Consider the following 19,845-nt stretch of genomic DNA (forward strand, 5'->3'; position numbering starts at 1 on the left):
ATCAATACTGCATACTCAATACTGCATCATGTACTTGTTTGTTTCCCTTAGTCCATATTAATGCACTTAAGTAGTTAGAAATGCATTACATTACTACATCATGATGTGTACCATTTTTTAGTCTAGACAATAAGATTTCCAGGCAGCAACAACACTGGACCTTGCAGCAGCTTTGACATTTTTCTTGTTAATAAATTTTATATTTGTCTACTGCATATCTAACCTTCATAACTCATACAGGTCTGGCAATGCACTTAAGAAGAAGAAAACCATCTCAGAAGAAAGAGCTAACCAGGAGCATACTTGGGCTGATTTTTACACTGCAAGAGCTTCTGAGCACAAAAAAAAATGAACAAAGAAAGAAAATGTATTAACTCACCAACAGTGTCACAGGGCTCATCTTTGTGGACACAGAAATCTGTCCTGAAAAAATACAAAAAGGAGACAGAAACTGCATGTTATCGGATCCTTTAAGCAGGAATGTATGCAGTGAAGACAGGGGTTATGATCATTAACATTGTGTTAACTAGCTGAGTGTGTTTTCTTTAGCTAATGCAATTGATTGCTTGAGTGATTTCTTGTTAGGGCCTGGCAATATAAAAATGGTAAAGTAAAAAGCTTAAATTAAGAATGTATCAATGGCCTTATAAACTTGTCCTTGGTATATGTAATATTTAAATATGTAAGAGAAAAGAAAATAACTAAATCGCTTTTAAGCCAGCGACATACAGTAGAACAACCACTTTTCTAATGTGATCAGACAATTTCTATATCTTGATTGTTCAGCATCCATGACAAACCTCCAAAATACATAATAAACTTTAATATTCTAACCAGAATTCTCATCTGTATTCTCAATTTCCCACCCCCATGTCCACATTAGCATGTTGGTGCTATAAATCTAAAGTCTTTAGGCTGAGAATTTAATTTCCTTAGAACAAAGACAGTGAAAGTGGTGTGCAAAATAAGGGACACTTCTGAGGGCACCGTTTTCCCATGACCTGCTGTCCATTAACAGAACAGGGTGTGAACAGCTTCACATCATCATCTTGAAATGCCACAAGACCACGACCAGGCCAGAGGGGAAGCTATGCCAACACAAAAAGAGATAGAAATAGAAAGAGAGAGAGAATTTTTGAGCGATAGGCAGGCACCTCTACCGGGACCCAAGCCAGGCCTGGATTCAATCCAGAAACTTGCTAAGAAGAGAAAATGGCCCCTCACCCCCTTAACTCCCTTCAACCATCAGACAGCTTTCAAACAGATTCAAAGGCTGCATCGCTTTGAATTGTCAAATCAATACCAGACAGCGCATCTCCCTTTCAAAAACATTTCACATCCGAGATCGTCTTAAATTCGAGCTGTTTTCCTTCTGGCCGAAAACCAGGACAACACTACCTCACATTAAGGCAGAGTTCCTTTGAGGTTTGACCTTCCTCTTTCCTACGCTGCTTACAGAAACACTGTCAACAATACATTAAAAAAGTTGGCATGAACTTCATTTTGTGGTGGTCTTCAAACCCTATAATTAGTGGGTTTTAGATGGTACAAGAGGAGGAGATGGAGAAGGAAGCTAAAAAGCACTTGTATGCCTTCGACTGTCATATTCCATGGACCAGCATCAATGTCTCCAGAGCCACAGATGGTATGAAGCTAAATCCGTCTATACTGCTTCCCCTTGTAATTCTCCTTGGCAGGGTCAGGCTGCAAGTGGGCAGCAGTGGGACACTCAAACCCTGTAATTTGATTCAACCAAAATCTTATTTTGAGCTCTGACGGTGAACTGACTTACAGGTGACGAGGCCTGGCCAGTTCTGCTGGACAGGATGATTACTAAAGGGCTGTACGTCTGGCTGTACAATTGGAGAATAATAAGGAAATAACTGGTCAGAGGAACAGCAACAACAAAATCGAGGGAGCTACTGGGTTACACAACGTATAAAGGCTTTGATTTGAATGATTTCTAATTTTTTACACTTTTAAATGTTACAATCTTTGTATACTAAACTAATAATGAAAACTGTGATAAAGCTTCAACTCAGTCTGTCCTAAATGACTGATCAATATCCATCTTTCTAATTTCCTGCTTAACCCTAATTTACCAGTACACTGGGGCTCCATTGTCATCGGACATTTTCAATCAGTGTCAACAAAAGATTATTTTATCATTACAAATCTGAAATGAATTAGTTGGAACACTGTTAGCTTTCAGTGTAAGATGTTTTTACCTCAGTTTGGATAACATTATACAGACTTTTAGTGGTTGAAGATAATGTCTTTAAGTTTTTGAAGTTTATGAACAAGCACTTGGAGCAGAAATGGGTTTTACATCACCATTTACTTTAAAGATATAAACGTTTGGGTGAAAAAAATTAACCGTATTGTAAGAACATCATAGTATCTTAATTCATATGAGCTATTGAACACCACAGTGTAGTGTAAAATAACAAAGAAATTCAATGCTGAACATGAGGTACAAATTCCATTTTTTTTAGGTTTTAGTATCATTACATCTTTTACTAATGTCTATTGCTGTACTCTGTTAATACAAGTGGTTCGTTTATCATAAAATGTATCATGGCAATAAAGGTATACTTATCAGATGAAATAAGGCTCATGTTCCCTCAGACGCATATGCGCTTGTGATTCTGATGTGTATGTGTTGAACTCTTTTAAATTGTTCATGAGGTCAAACACGAGCAGCGTGTTGACTGTTAAATGTGACCATCCACGGATAACAGCAGAGCAAAACCCCACCCCAGTTTCTTTCTAGATTGGGTTGAGATTTAACAAGTATTTTCAGAAAATACCTTTATTACAATAATGCATATTCTGTTGAACTAAACTAAAGAGAGTACAGCAATAACCCGATGTATGGACGTGTTTACAATTTGAAAAATACTTGGTTACAATTCAGAATGAAACAGGGGTGGGATTTTGCCTCTCTATTATCAGTGGATGGCAATTTTTTTAACACCCCAGTCACGTTTGACCTCATGAACAATTTAAGAGTAAAAGAACAACACAGCAGAATCTCAAGTGCATTTGTGTCTGAGTGCCTTTTCAGATAATCACCACTCGTTTCCACAAGGATCCACCGAGTAAGAGATTTACTCAGACGTGATTACCATACAAAAAGTACATACTGTAAATAAATAAAGTAGTAAATGTGTTTAAATACTGAAAAAAATATTTTTACAGAAAATCTACAGACCATCCAAAATGTATCTGGATCGGTATAGCTATTAAAAAAAATGGGGCAAAAATAAATGAATTAATTGTATAAACAAAACAAACCCCTGGTGGTCTAGCAGAAGGATCCGACGCTCTCACCGCCGTGGCTAGAGTTTGTTTACTACCCAGTCACTCTCAGTGTCCGTGCCAAGCAGGGATAACAAATGGGAGGGTTACATCAGGAAGGGAATCGGGCATAAAACTTAAACCACCAAAATTAAATATGTGGTTTGGGTGATCCACTGTGGTGACCCAGAACGGGAAGCAGCAGAAGGTCAACAGCAACATTTGTATTAACAGAACAGGAATCATCTGACACATGAATGTGATAAATCAAAATATTAATTTTGCAAATTTTAAACATTTTAACAATTCTTTGATATCTAATATCTCAATTCTATACCCTTGGACTTTTCTTACCAATAAACTAAATGTTATGTATTCTATGCACAAATTGTTAAGTACTATTATTTTAACCCTTGTATGTTGTTCGTATTTTTTGTTACTCAGCCAGTGTTCGTAGGTCTGGTGGACCCGCTGCATTTTGGGGTTTTTAATTCAACACAATCAAAAATTTTATGTTAAAATACTCTACAGATGTTTACTTCATCCCAGTTACAAGCAATATAAACGATAATGGTTAATATTTGCTCTTTACCTTTAGTACATCACATTTTTTAATAAAATGTTATTTAAAAAAAAATCTAATTTAATCAAGTTATGAGTTGGAAAAAATCAACAAATTTTTGCAAAGGAAGCAAAGTTTTTTAAAACTGTTGATGTTTATGAACATGGGTCCCACAGACCCGAACACCATACAAGGGTTAAAAAAGAAAATTGAGTGTAAAATGACATGAAAATTAAAGTTCAGGAAGATCTAGCGATGCTAACGCCACAGACAAATTACAGTGAGTTAATATTTTAATGCCATTAATATCATCAAACATATCTGTGTACAAGCCTGGTGATGACTCACACCAGCAAAATATAAATAAAATATAGATATAGAGGCATCAAGGCAAAAAAAAAAAATCATTGATATAAAGGGTGCTTAGAACGTAACTTTTTTTTTTTTTTTAATTAAGGGTCTTATACATATTTTGATAAATTTCAGAGACATTCTTTTGGGGTTCCTTTATAGTCCCAAAGACATCGATCATTCCCAGTCTCAATCACTTCCGCCAGTCTGCAGCTGCCCTGCTTTTTATCTTATCCTTAGATGTAAAAGATTTGAAAGGGATGAATCAATGTTGTCGTGTCACCACTGGAAAACACACATCAGTCTTTTACCAGCTGAAGTCCACCATAAATGTGTTGTGATAAATTTAACAAATCATTCTTGAAAGAATTTTCATTTTTAGTTCTTCTGTGTGGTTCATCTGGCATTCATCTGCACCATGATTTGAATTAGTTATGTATGTCTTTTGGAGGAAAAGACATAGTCTTTTAAAATGTATTGTACTAAACTAGCCCTGTTGTTTTGCTTTTCGCTGCTTAGCCAGAAATCTGTTCTAAATTAGTGTAGGTGTGCCCTCTTTGTACATCTGTACTGCATATTTCAATTATAATCTTTGATTTCAAATGACAGGCTGCACTGAGGTAATTACATACAAAACCGAACTCTATGGTTCGAGTTACACTATTTTTGCATAATTCAAGCATCATTTTTGAAAAATAAGTCTAATAATATTGTTCTGAACCGTAAATAACAATATGGTGTGAGATGTGTAAGGTAATAATAAATAGTTGCTGTGATTTTTGTCTGTAATGCCTACAAACTGAAAGTGCACCTTGACACTGTGACTCCTGCTGACCAGAGCCCTCCTGGCATTAGAGCTCCAACAGATGTTGATCCTGCATGCTGCCTCCTCTCACAGTGAGGCCCTTATGCCGTACGCAGTGGATCGTATTCAACCTTGAGGTGGTGGAAACAAAAGCCCCCTCTGTCTGCCACCGCTGTTTGCCCCCACTGGATCCTCAGGCCCAGGAAGACGGATAGCATCTGACAGGCTAACATGACCACCTCGTTCTCAACAAAAGGATTCCTTTTTGTTCCCGCCGCTCTCAAAATTATCACAAGGTAATAATACCTAATCCGGGAGACACCAAGAGCAAACTATTTTGGCTGCCAGAAGCGAACGGCTGCAGTGGCAAAGGAGGAAGATTGGGAACAAACCTGTCTCGCTGACGGACTGCTAAATGATAGGCTCATTAGGGACTATCATGGCTGACCTACTGAAGGGTTTGAATTAGGGCTTAATGAACGATGGGAGAAAAAAGTGTTCTAATCCTCTAAAAACAGCCTGGCGCTGACAGAGGCCAAGCATCAAAGAGGTGAAATGATGAGGGGAAAGTGAAAAAATGAGATTAACATGGTGAAAAGGTGAAAAAAAGATTACCTTGTGACCAGTACTGCAACATCAATGGGTGGTGGATCATCTCTGCCGCCAGGGACCTGGTTATTTCCTAAATATCGAGCCCCTCCAAATTCTTCATGCTGCCAGTGGCAGAAACTCTCCAGTGTTTTCTCTCCATGATGGCTGACCTTCAGCTTCTTCTAAAGATGGAATTGGACAGAGTCATTGTTCTTTACTTTGAGTATATCCGAATAGTCTATCCATTTCAATTGGCAGAACTAGCTTGGTTGCTCCATGTCTTCAAAATCCTTTAACACAAAAGACACCTTGCTATATATAGCTTAGTGTGATTTCCTTCACATTTCATTAATAAAACGATTAGCCTTATGGGGAAGAAATGCATGAGAAAGGTGTCATATACACAAATCTTTACACCACTCTTGCATTACTTCACTTCTCTCACCTTTGACACTCTCTTAAGCTATGACACCCATCATGGGGGTGTAATCAAGAGCACATTTTTCAGTCAGCATGTACATCCTCCCTGAACAATGTAGTCTAAGCAATTACCTTGTCGTCTTGCATTTCCACTGATTTCTCCAAGAAATCATCTCACAAACTTCTGTTGAGGTGATTGAAGTATTGAAACAGCCCTTAACGTGTCAATGTCAATGAGAGGTCCATCAAAGAGGAGAGGGGAAAAGTAGAGAGAGAACCTTGACACATCCATGTTAAAACCAGGAGTCCCAAGAATTCTAGCTTCAAAAAAAAGGAGCTTTTCTTTTTAAGGATGACTTCTTGAGCTTCCAAGTCATCCATCTGTCTAAGGTTTCTCTCTAATGTAATGATCATGAGTTCAAACCCTTGAACAGCCAAAGAATAAATAAAAGATGGCTTTAATCTCTCAACCTGGCTTGTGGCTTCTGTTAAATCATGTAAACAAAATTGGGCAAATAGCACAGCCTTCCTAGGCAGTTGGATCAGAGGATCTATCTGGTGGCTTGTCTCAGGAGAACTACACGTTAACCTTCCCTTTTCAAGTTAGAATCCAAGTACTCAATAACACTGGGAAAACAGTCATCACCTAGCACTAACATGGCCAATGGATGAGAAACCTTACTGTTGATCCTCAACCCAATCAAAGTGACAGGCCAGCATGTGGAAAGTGAGAGATAATAAGCACTTGTGAAATGATAATAAAATTGGGGCATAGACGCTTTTATTATCGCCACTTATATGTTACAGAACAGTGGAATCCTATTCTTCACATATCCCATATGAGGAGGTTGGGGTCAGAGAGCAGAAGCAGCTATGAAACAGCGACCCTGGAGCAGGGAGATTTAATGGCCTTGCTCGGTTGCCCAACAGTGGCAGGAGGCCACTACTGCCTCCTTTATTAGCAATACTATTTAACATATTAATACCAAAAAGGAATCTCCGTCAAGCATGGTCAGCTGTTAAATGACTTGGTCTTGTGAAAGAAGAAAATTGGGTTCATGTGATACCCTCGCCATCCCTGATAGGTAATCACTTTCTTGGGGACAAGCAACGTGGAGCAAAAAATTTAACGGTTTCTAATCTGTAAACTAATCAGTAAGGCAACATTAAGTTTTATTTTCTAGTCTTCAGTATTGTATTTTTTTAGATAGAACTTGTTGGCTGGAAAGCAATGGCTGATTCACACACATTCATACACACACACACAGCAAACCACAAAACCCTGAAGAGGAGAATAAAACAGGAAGAAAGGTGGATTGCTGCCATGGAAAGATTTAGTGCATTTCAAGGTCATGGGTTCAAGTCTGTCAAGAGGGGTCACAAAAGTAGCACTTACTGGGCGGGAATGCAGGAGGACCAGTTTTGTGAATCGGATGTTTAGCTTCACTCCCAGACTCTGGTGCTGGAACATGTTATACACCTGAGAGAGAGAGAGAGAGAGAGAGAGAGAGAGAGAGAGAGAGAGAGAGAGAGAGAGAGAGAGAGAGAGAGAGAGAGAGAGAGAGAGAAGAGGTCATGGGGTATAATATATGTGTTAAATATAATACAGAAACAATACTCATTTACTTATTTTAAACTCAATCAAAAAGAGAAGAGAAGAGAAGAGAAGAGAAGAGAAGAGAAGAGAAGAGAAGAGAAGAGAAGAGAAGAGATTTATCTTTCACAAGCATTAGATTAAAAACAATTTTTTTGACAGCTATGGATAAAAAAGACACAGCTGGCAATATTTATAAGGTCAAATAAGTAGCCTGATGAGCATACAGAATAAAGAATAAACATCTGGAAAGGAAGGACCTCAAGGAGAAAGTTGAAATCAGTGCATTTACATGAAAAAGAGGAATATTTTCCACAACGGTGTCCTCGTTGCTCTCAAACAATGAGGAGTGAAAGAGCCGAGGGCGGACGAATGGAAGTCTGAGCTAAATCACACCCTGCCTCGTCCTCGTTCGGCTGAGACATGAGCACAATGCTTGAGCTAAGGAGGAGGCCTTTAGGAGACATGGCGGTGCTGGAAAGAGGAGAACTAAGCATGGAAATGATGAGTCCACTGGCATGACATTCGCCTCCATCTGATAAACGGTTGTCAGAGTAAAATACTGTTCCAGATTAAGAATCTGAGCTGAATTGATTTGAATAAAACTTGAAAAAAAAAATAATAATTTTTGCTTTGGTTGAGAGTGTGTGTGTGTGGGGGGGGGGGTGTTTGTGTGTCTGTGTGTGTACGTGTGTGTGTGTGGGGGGGGGGGGGGGTCCAAAATGTTTTTATACCTTGATGGGCGCTAAATACCTTCACAAGAATAGATATACATGACAATTCCATTTTCTGCAAAAACTACAGCTACAGCACTTTATTTAAAAACCTAAAAGTGCCCAAAGGTTTCCTCTTGCACTGAAAAAAGCATACATCAGTTACACCTGACTGAAGACAATTGTTCTTCAAACATCCAACATGATTGGAGCACCTAAGCCAAGAATCACACCTACAGCAGATGTCCTTCCTGACGCAACCCTCCCATTTTATCTAGACTTTGAACTGCAACTGAGCGTTAACTCCTCAGTGACTGGGTTAGTTCCCTGTCCAGAAATCAAAACAAGGCAATGAGAGCACAGGAACCTGCCGCTTCTCCACCAGGCAATTTATTATGTATTTTTTAACTATACATAATTAGATTTTTTTTTTTCGCTGACATATTCATACATACAGTATTCCCTTTTTTCGCTGTGGGTACTGAGCTCAAAGTTAATGGTAGATTTAGGTATTGTCATTGCATCACTGTTTGTGTCTGAGTGTGAGAGACCCGTATACACACACACCTTGAACTGAAGTATAGATTTGAGTGTCAAGAATGCTGTCAGAGCACCTATGTGTACTATAATGGATGATGCAGCCATTTAGATTTTGATGCAAACCTTAGTGTTATAAACCTCACAGCTCCAGGATCTTAGGCTCAATCATGTTCTCCCCATGTTCTGTGATTTCACTTTAATGCCACCTCCCAAATAACTGGTGAATTAGTAGGTGGATTGGTGACTCTAAATTCTGCCCCTAGTGTAAATGAGTGTGTGAATGTATGCATGCACGGTGCTCTGCAGTGAACTAGAGGACCCATCCAGGATATATTCCCAGCGACCAGTGTTACCTGACCACTGAAGGAAGATGCTACACGCCAGTTTACCTTACACAGGCAGATGTACAGATCTTGCACCTAATAAATTGCCGAGTGAAGCTGTAGCTATTTAAAATTGCTTGCTCTGATTATAGCCACAATTAACACTAAGGCTTGACACTAGACAGCAATGGTCACTGATCCTAATTATTTCTTGACTGGTCATAGTAAAATAAATGTTGATGTTTTTAGCCAGATTATGGACATGTTTTGCGTTTCGTTATGTCTGGAAGCCAAATTTGATCCAACTGATACATTAGGACTCCGCTGATTCCATACAAACTAACGCTTGTATAGAAAACAGCATCATGAGCAACATTCACATTTTTATATAAAGATTGTTTTTAGGTAAACATAGTCGATCACTAACAAAATACATTTTGTGTTCAATTCCAGAGTAATAGCTAGACAGATAGAAGGCTAGTAGACTAGTGATTACAAACCGACGTTCATCGTTTCAACCGTGACACGGGGTGTGGAAGAGTGAAAGAGATCCCATTAAGAGTGACCCTGGCCACTACTGCCTTCTGGATCCGCCTGATCTTTTCTGATCCCCAAATTCTAGCTGGAGTCTCATTATGTGGACGCTGCTTACAGCTAATTAGGATGGCTCCACATGGACAGATCCAAGATACCTTGGATTGCTGTGTATGGTATCACTTAGAGACCATGGAGTTGGCTTCGAACTGCAATTGCCACAAACACTTTTGCACTTGAGTGGGATGTAGTAAGGAAAGACTCTTTATTACCTGTAAAAACTGTAATACACAGGAAGGGAATTCTTTTTTATAATCACACTATCCAGTGTCGGGTAAGGAAGTGTTCTGTTCAGAGTCTCGTTCCTCATATTGTCTCAGGACGTTTTTCTTTGACACCGTCATCTCTTGCTTGATCATTACAAACAAAAAATGTATAATTTCTATCCTGAAGGTATAGATTTCTACGCTGCTTTTTAGAGCATGAAAACATGTAGGATGTAAATAAAGATTATACCTGTAGTATACTTCATCAAATGATAAAGTGTCAAAGCACAAGCTCTGACTATAAAAGGATTACAGTAAACGTTTTTCCTACACACTTGCTGAAGACAAAAAGTTAATTTAGCTAAATCTTACATGACTACATCATCTGAATCACACTTTTTGGCCAAACGCAAAATGTAAAATGTCTTCATTTTTGACAGAATGTTCAGGATAGACTAGAAATATGATAACAAAGTGCTGCCATTTTAAATCTTTACTGCAAATGAAATCGATTCCAATGTGATTAATGGATTTTGAGAATCCACTTGGACCAATTCAAGGTCACTTCCGCTTTCAAAGACGCAGAAAGAAAATCTATTATTCAATTCCCTCATTGTAGCTTGAAGCCATTATGTCATTGAGAGTAAAATCTGTGTGTGTGTGTGTGTGTGTGTGTGTGTGTGTGTGTGTGTGTGTGTGTGTGTGTGTGTGTGTGTGTGTGTGTGTGTAAAGGAAGCTGAGCCCTAACTCAGATAAAGTGGTTAAAGCGCTTGCCAACTGACTTGTAAAAGAATGTGTGATGTAGAAATCCTGAACTTCAGGAACTTACTCCCTCTCTGTTCTTGCGCTATCATCATACCGCTTTCAAAGGCACTTCATCTGGCCAGCACCGCAGGTGTGTGTTCATGGGAAAGCAGATTACTTTAAGATAAGCTTAGATGTGCTTAAGCTTAAGTGTTACTGATCCACTCAGTGCAGGCTGGTACAGTTTATCGTGACATTTACAACAGGCTGGATAGACGCTGCAGTATATATCACTTAGATGTGTTACTATTCACGTATCTATGTGAGAACATCCACAACAGCAGGAGTTTCTCACTTTCGGCTGCTCTAGGTGGTCCTACATGGCCGCCCTAAATAATTGCATTGCCCTAAAACAGTTTGCACAGGTCTCACCCTTCCTGGATAGTGTGGATGTTCTCAAGAACTGCTGCTGTAATCTTAAAGAAAGCTCTGTTCTCATCCCAAGGCCAAAAAAATCGTATTCACAATACGCACATACTGAACATACTTTTGACGGAATTAGTTCTGTTTGCTTTAACGCTTCAACATCTGTATACACTAATGATTTATATTTTTACCCTGTGAGACTCAGATGAAGAAATGTTCTCTTCCAGGTCTGGTTTCTCTCAAGGTTTCTTCATGTTTTCTCATGGAGTTTTTTCATGCCGCTGTCACCTCTGGCTTACTCGTTAAGAACCGAGTTGTACTCAGTAGGGTTTATTTTTTTTTAAAATATTAGATTTAATATTAGCTATTTGGCTGAATGATTGTGAACAGAGTGTATCAGCAAAATGTTTGAAGAGATTGAGACTCACTGCATAACACTGTAAACTCTATCACAGCGGCCTTCGAACACATCCACCACGAACTCCAACTCCCAGCAACCACCTGCACCCACATGCTCGCAGTCACCTGAATGTTTCCACCTATGTTTAATTTAGCTCTTTTATAAACGTCAATTCGTTCGAAATAACAAAAAAATGAAATTCAACTGGAAACAGAAGAAACCCATAACTCCAAAGGAAAAGTAACCTTTGGGGGTTCGACATATGGTTGGTGTGTGAGGGAAGAAGAGTTCTGCTTCTCACTGCACTGCATCAAGCAGCCGTAGGGAATAATGTAGCGTGAGGAAGCGCGTGTCGGTTTACCTTAGTTCATCATGATTTGTATAGTGAAGAACAAAGATTCAAGATTATACTGATTTATCGGCCATTTAGAAACGTATGCTTTATGATTTGGACTTGCTTGTGCAGCTCTTCTAGCCATATGAACGATCTTTATAGGTCATAATTCTTGTTTGGGCCACAACACAAACCAACTGTTCGGACCTAATCTGACCTACGGCTATAAATAGGAAATCTGAATGTGATTAGAGTTCAAGAAAATTCTGTCCAAACCTGACTACCATCAAATATATAGTAAATAAATCTCAGCATTTATTAATCTGTTTAGCCACACGAAGAAAACTTGGAATTAAGTGTTTGAAGTGTTTTTAAAAATGAATACATATAAGGCATTTTAAAGCAAAGTACTGCTTTAAAAAAAAGTGAGTCTTAATTACATATTTATTAATTGGTAATACAGGTCCTAATATAGTACTTTAAAATATTAAAAGCTTAATATGACTAAACATGATCTTACTTTAATCCTGTTTTGTTTGTTTCTATTATAATACTGTATGTTATGCAAGGACTCCAACAAGTCATGAACCGATGAGAGTAAAATTACATTTTGTATTTAGTCATGTGTGGGACTGTGTGAGACCCACCATGTTCATGACGGTAAGCAGGAAGCGTTGTGCGGCTTCGGCTCCGTGGTACTGCACCATGTCTGCGTCGGCCACCACCACCGTCTCTACAGTGTATTCGCCGCTCATCCGGATAGCGTTTCTCCTCCCACGAGCATCCTCTGTGCTTTTAGACCGCCTGTCCTTTCGCTTCCCTAAAGCAACACAAATACAAAAAAGTGGCACTTGTCTACAAATAGTACAAAAAATAGTTTAAAAAGGTTTGTTTAATGTTATTAGAATGACAAACAATTTATGACAATGTTGTGGCCACTACTCTACGGTTTGTATGTGTTTATGGGTGTTAGGGTTAGAAGCAGTAGGGAGAAGTCTTACTATACCTAAAGTTTAATAACCACTGGTTTTAAGAAACACATAATCGGGAATGCATAAGAATGTTTATATCAAACCTACAAATTAAGTTTTTGTGACTTAAAAAAATATATATACACATATACAGACAAACATATCGCAGTTGGCAGACAGTTAATTAAAAAAAAACACACATATAATTGTAATGTACACAACATATACCAAATGTAGTGAATCAGCCAGGCTAAGAACCATTTGATATCTGAATACATTTCTTTACACCACTTCATTACTGTGAATTATTACTAAAATGTAAACAGATCTGATGAGTGCCTTCAGGCTAGTGATATGAGGTTGTTAAAATCTTTTCAATCTCAGCCTATCAGTGTGGAGGGGTGAAGCAAAACGTTGTTAAGACTTAAATAGACTAATTGCTTGTATCTTTGCCATCTGATAAGTTGTGAATCGACTCAGCTGCTTTTAATCATGGAAAGGTATGTTGTTGTTTTTTTTAGCAGTCCATGCCTGGAAGAACCATTTCCTTTTCCTACTGCCTTAGACACATGAGGTGCTTCCTGAAATGCGTACTATATGCCATTGTATGGCAGTTTTGTTGTATAAAGAGTACATTTTCACACTGAACATTCCATCAAGAAGGCCTACTGTCAGGACTCAGCCCCGACTTTGGCCACGTGCATGTGTTTACGTTCCTCGTCACGTGTCTGCCCCGCCTTCGTCTGCTCCTCCCTGTCTCCACACCTGTTTCCTATTGTCATTACTCTGTCTATTTAACTGTGCCGCGTTGCCTTGTGTAGCGCGGAATCTACTGTTGTCTAGTCCTGTCTTTAGTCCGTGTTATGTTTTGTGTTCTTTTGTTATTAATCCCTGTTTATTTCGCCATCCTGCATTTGGGTCCGTTTTATTCCCGCGTTCGTGACACCTACCAAGATAACGCAATTATCCAACTAAATAAATCTGTAAATATTTTGAGCAACTGCAGCTTCTCATGAACCCTAATTTTCACAAAAATCCTGTTTGCTTCTGTGCAAAAATATCCCACTGATTTTTTCTTAGCATAGCACTTTTTTTTGTGTTTTCTTTGTGGTCTCCTGAACACTGTGCTTTCTTAGGTGTGTACCTTATTAGCTTAGGTGCCTCTCTTAACACCGGTTAGTTAGCTAGAAACATTAGTTCAGCATGCTAAATTTGTAATCATAGCCAAATGACAGCTTTGAAAAAAACTAATGATGTAAAATACATGGCGTGTGTTGGAATACATCATGGAAGATACATCTATTTGAAGTCTGTGTTTAAGAGTACTTTGGCTGACAGTTACACCGGGTGCTTGACTCTAAATCCAGTGTCCTTAACTTCAGTAATAAGGACACTCTGCCTTGCACCGTTTTCCGAAAAAGATTATAATTAGTTGATCAGGTGTGTTAAATCTAGGGAAAAACTGAACCTGTGAACCTGAATAGACTTCTGCGCAAAAATGAAGAATGTGAACTTCATACCGCAGTCCTGCTCCAGCTTCCATAACGTATGCCTGTGTGCGTGCGCGTCTGCTATTTGAAGGCCAAAAAGCCAGTGAGGGGAATAAAAAAGTCCAAGTCGGCGTGAAGAGAGAGAGAGAGAGAGAGCTGAAAGGAAAAGGAATGGGCGGTGATGAATTGGAAGTTGTTCTGGATTTTCATGAGGGTAAGTCGGAGAAAAGTTCCAACATTTTTGGAATTCCGTCTGGTTCGGAGGCAGACCGCAGCTCATAGTGATTCAAATCACTAAACCGAGCCTCCAGCTCCATCACAAATATGTTGGATCTATTACCCACAGCTGTGACTACACAAGATAGATATCTGTATGCCAGATAAAAACAAAGATTAATTGTTGGGATCATTGTAGCAAAGTATTTTTAAACCAAATGTGAGAGATGCCCATTCTCTTGAAATAATTCATTCATTTTTAAAACCCAAACCATAAGATATTTTAAGGTGCTTAACCCATGAAATCCTCAGAAAAGTCTATGCTTCATAGAATCAGCTATTATCATTTAAATAATACTGCCAATGGCCATGAATTCCTTTGTTAGGTTTTTTGGTATATTAGTTTTCCTTTTGCAATGAACAGTTTTTTGAGAAATGAGGGATGTCTGACTGTGAATAAGATGTTTGGACAAAAAAATTTGACACGTGTCAATTCATTCTTAATACATGATTACCTTTCTCTCACCCTAACAACAGCACCAAATGGCTCATGGCAACAAAAACTCTGTACGTCAAAATGTCCAAGAGTGCCAGCATGATTCTCCAACATGATTCTCCAACATGTCACACAAAGATCTGTCCCTAGACATCTATATGCAAATGGACTCCAAAGACTCCTAAATGTCCTTACATTCTGGAAAAGAATGGATTTGTTTCTCTCCCCTTCTTTCTTCAACCATGAATGCCTATCTAATCATGTGTTTAACAGAATAGAACAACCAAGCACATTCATTCAGCTGTGCTAGAAAGTTCTTCATGGGTCAGTGTAATGATGGGTTACATTTCGAGGACACACTTGTTAGCCCTCACTCCCCCAGAAGGGTAGTAAGGACATGGTGGACATGCACAATAAGGTGGAAACTAGCAATGACTAAGACATGAACACTTGGTAAGTTGTTGAAGAAATTAAATTGAAGCCTCTATAAGCTGAAACTTTTCTGAATCTGCCCTCAGCAATAGTCCTATCATTTTTTTCATCAGCAGTTGACTCTTGCCCCTGCTTCTACTGCTACAGTATTACCCAGGGACTGGGTTGCTCTCCTAGGCCTTCCACAGACCCTGAACTCTTCAGCTCTAAGCTCACTTCTCAATTCATGTTTTAAATGAATATTTATTCTACACCTAAACCATTTATTCTACACCTAATCCTAAAGCTTCGTTTTCCTTTCCATTTGGGCCCATCTGATGACCATTCTCTTTACTTTTCCTTCTGTAACAACCCTGCAATCTTGATCAACTTCCTGTTCTCTTCTGCTCATTTTTATTACATGTTCTCGGTGCATTGTTCTTTTCTGGTACCCAATTATAGGTGTACTGTATCACCACACAAAACAGGATTCAGACAAGGTTTTGTGGAATCAGAAAGAATAAACCTTAAGTCATTTGTGTATATAGTGTATTTCAAGCTCATTGAGCAGACTTTGTGGCTAAAGCAGACACACCTAATTATGTAAGATCCACTCCCTTGCCTGCCATCTCCTTCAAGCAAAGTGTGAGTGTGTTGCTTCTCTTGTCTTATGCAGCAACACCACACCCCTTTTTTCCTCTTTGATCCCAGTTGGCGTCTCCTTCCAGTCCGTCCTTCGAGTTGTATAAATGACCAGTCCCCTCCTGTTCCATTCATAGCGGGAATACAACAACACCAGAAGCAAACAGGGATATGCAGGGTATGTCGGTAGCAGTGAAACCAAAGGTTGGGACTTTATTCCATATCCACCTAAGTGCCTGTTTTGGGATCACATCCTGATACATGTATACACTGCTCCAGATAAAAGCGTCTGGCAAGCGAATAAAAAATGTAAATGAATGGACTGCCATTTCACCTCTTGTTTCCAGATTTATGCTTCCTGACTTGTGGATCAAGTGAGCTCTTTTCTACAGATTACACAACAATGTTCCAATGCGACCGGTGTGTCAATGCAGCCGTATTTCACCGGCCCAGATGGAAGAGATTGCGGGCGGAGAAGGCAAGAGCTGCAGATCACCTCCGTCTGTTGCTTTTAACACTCCCACTCTGTCCTCGGTGTAACATGAGCTTCCCCTACACGTCCAGACCGTGTGTGTATGTGTGTGTATGTACTGTATGTGTGTGTGTGTGTGTGTGTGTGTGTGTGTGTGTGTGTGTGTGTGTGTGTGTGTGTGTGTATATGCAAGCATCGGGAAGCCTCTGAAGTACTAAGGAAACAAATTTTAATGGATATACAGTCTGTCTCGGCCGGTATCTTTCTCCAGGGATAGTGTGGTTTGGTAGTGGTGGGGGTTTCAGGGATGCAGCTCACTCACAACTTTTCAACACATAGGCAGATGAGAGAGAGAAAATGCGAGAGACAAAGAGAAGATAAGAACTTCTGGCATGGTTATGAAACAGCCTGGAACATACGAGAAAGCCGAGGAAATAATCCCCCTCCCCAATTTTCGTCTTCTCGTGCCTCTCTGTAGACGCCAGGTGCTGGTTAGAGCAGAATGGCTAAAGCACCTGGAGTTTCACTGCAGAGCAGTTATGTCCAACCACATTTGCACACAATCACACAGACCCCACTCAGCCTTTAAGATCCCCAGACATACGACTGGCTCGGATCCCGTCTTTCTTTCATTCCCCCAATTTCCATCTCTCTTTTTGTTCTAGGTTGTGGTTACTTCAAGTCCTGATATGGACATATGGAATGAATTTTTTCACACATGTTGCCAATGCTCAGGTGGCTGTTGCCCCTTCAGGTGCTTGGCTCTGGTTATGAAACAGTAAGGGTGCTCTTCACGGTATGCTTCTTGGTGCAAGCCCAATGATCTACTAAATTAAAGGCAGTGAACAGGAGAAAGTGGTGTTGCATGTAAACTTCACACAAGTGCTGATATGAAACCAAACATTCCAGTTATTGTGTTTTAGTTGGCTACCGTTCCTGTCTGCACTTCTCTCAAACAATGAGCGGTTGTCAAAAGTCTGAAACGTCAATGTCTGCTAGTTAACACTTTAAATAATGATAAGTGTCTATAGAATGCTGTTTCGGCAGGTAGTACTGCTGCTTTTTTTACTCTCTGTATAATGTTCTGTATGTTCTTCTTATTTCTGAGTGAGTTTTCTCTCGGTTCTCTGCCTTTATCCGACGATCCAGAATCATGCAGGGAGATGGATTAACTACAAAAAATTGCCCTTAGGGGCTTTTTATACCGGGTCACTTCATGCGTTTTCTGTGATCCGATAGCTATCCGATCGTAAAAAGACAAGGTGTAAATGCCCTCCGAAACGTTTTCAAAACGGATATAAATCTGATCGTTCAAATCACTTCAGGAGGTGGTCTGGGACGCATTTCAGATAAAACTGGACAGGTGTAAATGCATGTGGTTGTTCATGCCACATACGTCAGCGCTATACTCCTCCCAAACGGAAGTATGTCTTTCACCCAGGTGTCTCGTTGGGACTTAAAATGCACTGCTGCCGCCAGCAAAAATGTAGCAAACTGTAAATGCTGTTTTTTGTAGCATGACCGTCGTAACAAGATTTTTACGTCTTCTTTTTGATTGTATTCTTTTTGAAAACCGCACACACCAAAACGTGTTCCATTTCAATGACCCCGAAAATGAGGTAAAATATAGTTGCATAATGGGCGGGGGTAGAAAGATCGGATTGATATCTGATTCGCCAAGACGCATTTATGTGGCCTAATGTGAATGGAACAGTTTTAACAAATCGGATAGCTATCGGATCCGAGAAAACACATGAAGTCACCAGGTGTAAAAAGGCCCTTAGATGCTTGTGTCCCATACACAGTGAAATGGCCCAGTGTCCCAGTACAGGTCAGATGCACAATGATCCCGCCCAACTTTCAATCTGAGTAACCGGCAAGTCAATTTTGGTAAATGGTCTCATATGAAACTCAAACAAATTGTGTTGTCAAAAACATTTTGAAAATTCATGGTAAGTTTAACAGTGATGTCATACATATTATCTGAAAAAATTGTAGTTTTAGAAAGCAGAGATTGGGAAGAAATGATCTCCCCAACTCTGTCAGTTCATGATTTTTGTACTGACATAAATCTGGATATCCACTTATAAAGCTAAGACTGGGGTTGCGAATGATTGCTTTTTGATTGGCTTATTATTTATTTTTGCTTTAAATTCTTATAGAATACAGAGAATTAACACTGACTATACTATGATGCACATGCAGCCAACTGTCTAGGTCTGGAAAACTTTCGTTCAAATAAAGTGGACATGTTATTACAGCATTTAGAATAAAGCTGGACAAGCTCAATGTCTACAATGACAAAACTGGGTTCATGCCACACGACTGGACAAAAGCATGTACTGAAGTCATTCATCATTGAGATATGTTGTTTTACTACATCAGTACTAATCTGAATAAATCGAAGACATTTCACCATAAAAGAGTGCAGTGACTGAGACACGATTTTCCTTCCATTATTAAACTGAAAGTACAGGAAGATGTAGTGGTTTCAAAACTAAAATAACAATATTCTGTCATATATTAATAGGATGCTCACCTTGGATGACTTGACAGTGTTTTGAGTTGCCGTTTGTGGACTGGGAAGCTTTGTCAGAAGAACGTTTTTGTCTGATGACTTTGTGTTCCCCGCCTGAGAAAGACTCGAGTTCCTGATGAACGGGCTTGATAAACAGTGTCTCATCTCCCATTTGAATCAGGCCAGTCTGAGACACACAAAAGACAGAAAGGCATTAAACCATGGGGCAGCATTTACAGCATGTAAAATAGCACTAAACAGTACACTATAATGTTGAAGACCTTGTCTTGCTCCGAGTAACAGTGTTGTTCAGGCCTGGAAAAATCTGTCTTATAGTTGATTTATGAGTCGCTTCATAAATCTCTCCATCTCTGCTGCTATGACAATGCTAACAATGCTAGTGCCTAGCTACTAATATACCTGTTCTTTACCCTTCTTTTTAATTCTCACAAATGGATATACGAAGTTCTAGAGTTGCACATAAATACACTACCAAATTAATCTGCTTCAAATCAGTTAATTAAAACTGAGAACATGTTGAGACACATTTAGTGTCTAAACTGTACATAGTCCAAAAATACTACATGAACAATAACAAAGCCTCATTTCATCACAGGGGAAGAAAAATGGGTCAAGTATATTGCCTACAGCCTGAAGTCTCTAGTTTTCCTCTAATAGTGATTGAAGGCACAATTTCAGGATTCTTATCTAAGATTCCAGGTCACA

General features: G+C 39.3%; 1 protein-coding gene across 2 annotated transcripts in view; it reads right to left on the reverse strand.

Annotated features, from left to right (window-relative positions):
- adamts17 (ADAM metallopeptidase with thrombospondin type 1 motif, 17) overlaps positions 1–19,845 on the reverse strand; it is a 132,934-nt gene that overhangs the window by 102,657 nt on the left and 10,432 nt on the right. For both annotated transcript variants that reach the window (XM_027161129.2, XM_027161123.2), the window contains exons 3-7: positions 19,141–19,306; positions 12,551–12,723; positions 7,426–7,509; positions 5,634–5,791; positions 380–423 (exon numbers count right to left, since the gene is read on the reverse strand). In XM_027161129.2, the coding sequence (XP_027016930.1) occupies positions 380–423; positions 5,634–5,791; positions 7,426–7,509; positions 12,551–12,723; positions 19,141–19,306 (625 nt within the window). The remainder of the gene's footprint in view (positions 1–379; positions 424–5,633; positions 5,792–7,425; positions 7,510–12,550; positions 12,724–19,140; positions 19,307–19,845) is intronic.

Source organism: Tachysurus fulvidraco, chromosome 2, assembly GCF_022655615.1.
Source record: "Tachysurus fulvidraco isolate hzauxx_2018 chromosome 2, HZAU_PFXX_2.0, whole genome shotgun sequence".
Classification (NCBI taxonomy): domain Eukaryota; kingdom Metazoa; phylum Chordata; class Actinopteri; order Siluriformes; family Bagridae; genus Tachysurus; species Tachysurus fulvidraco.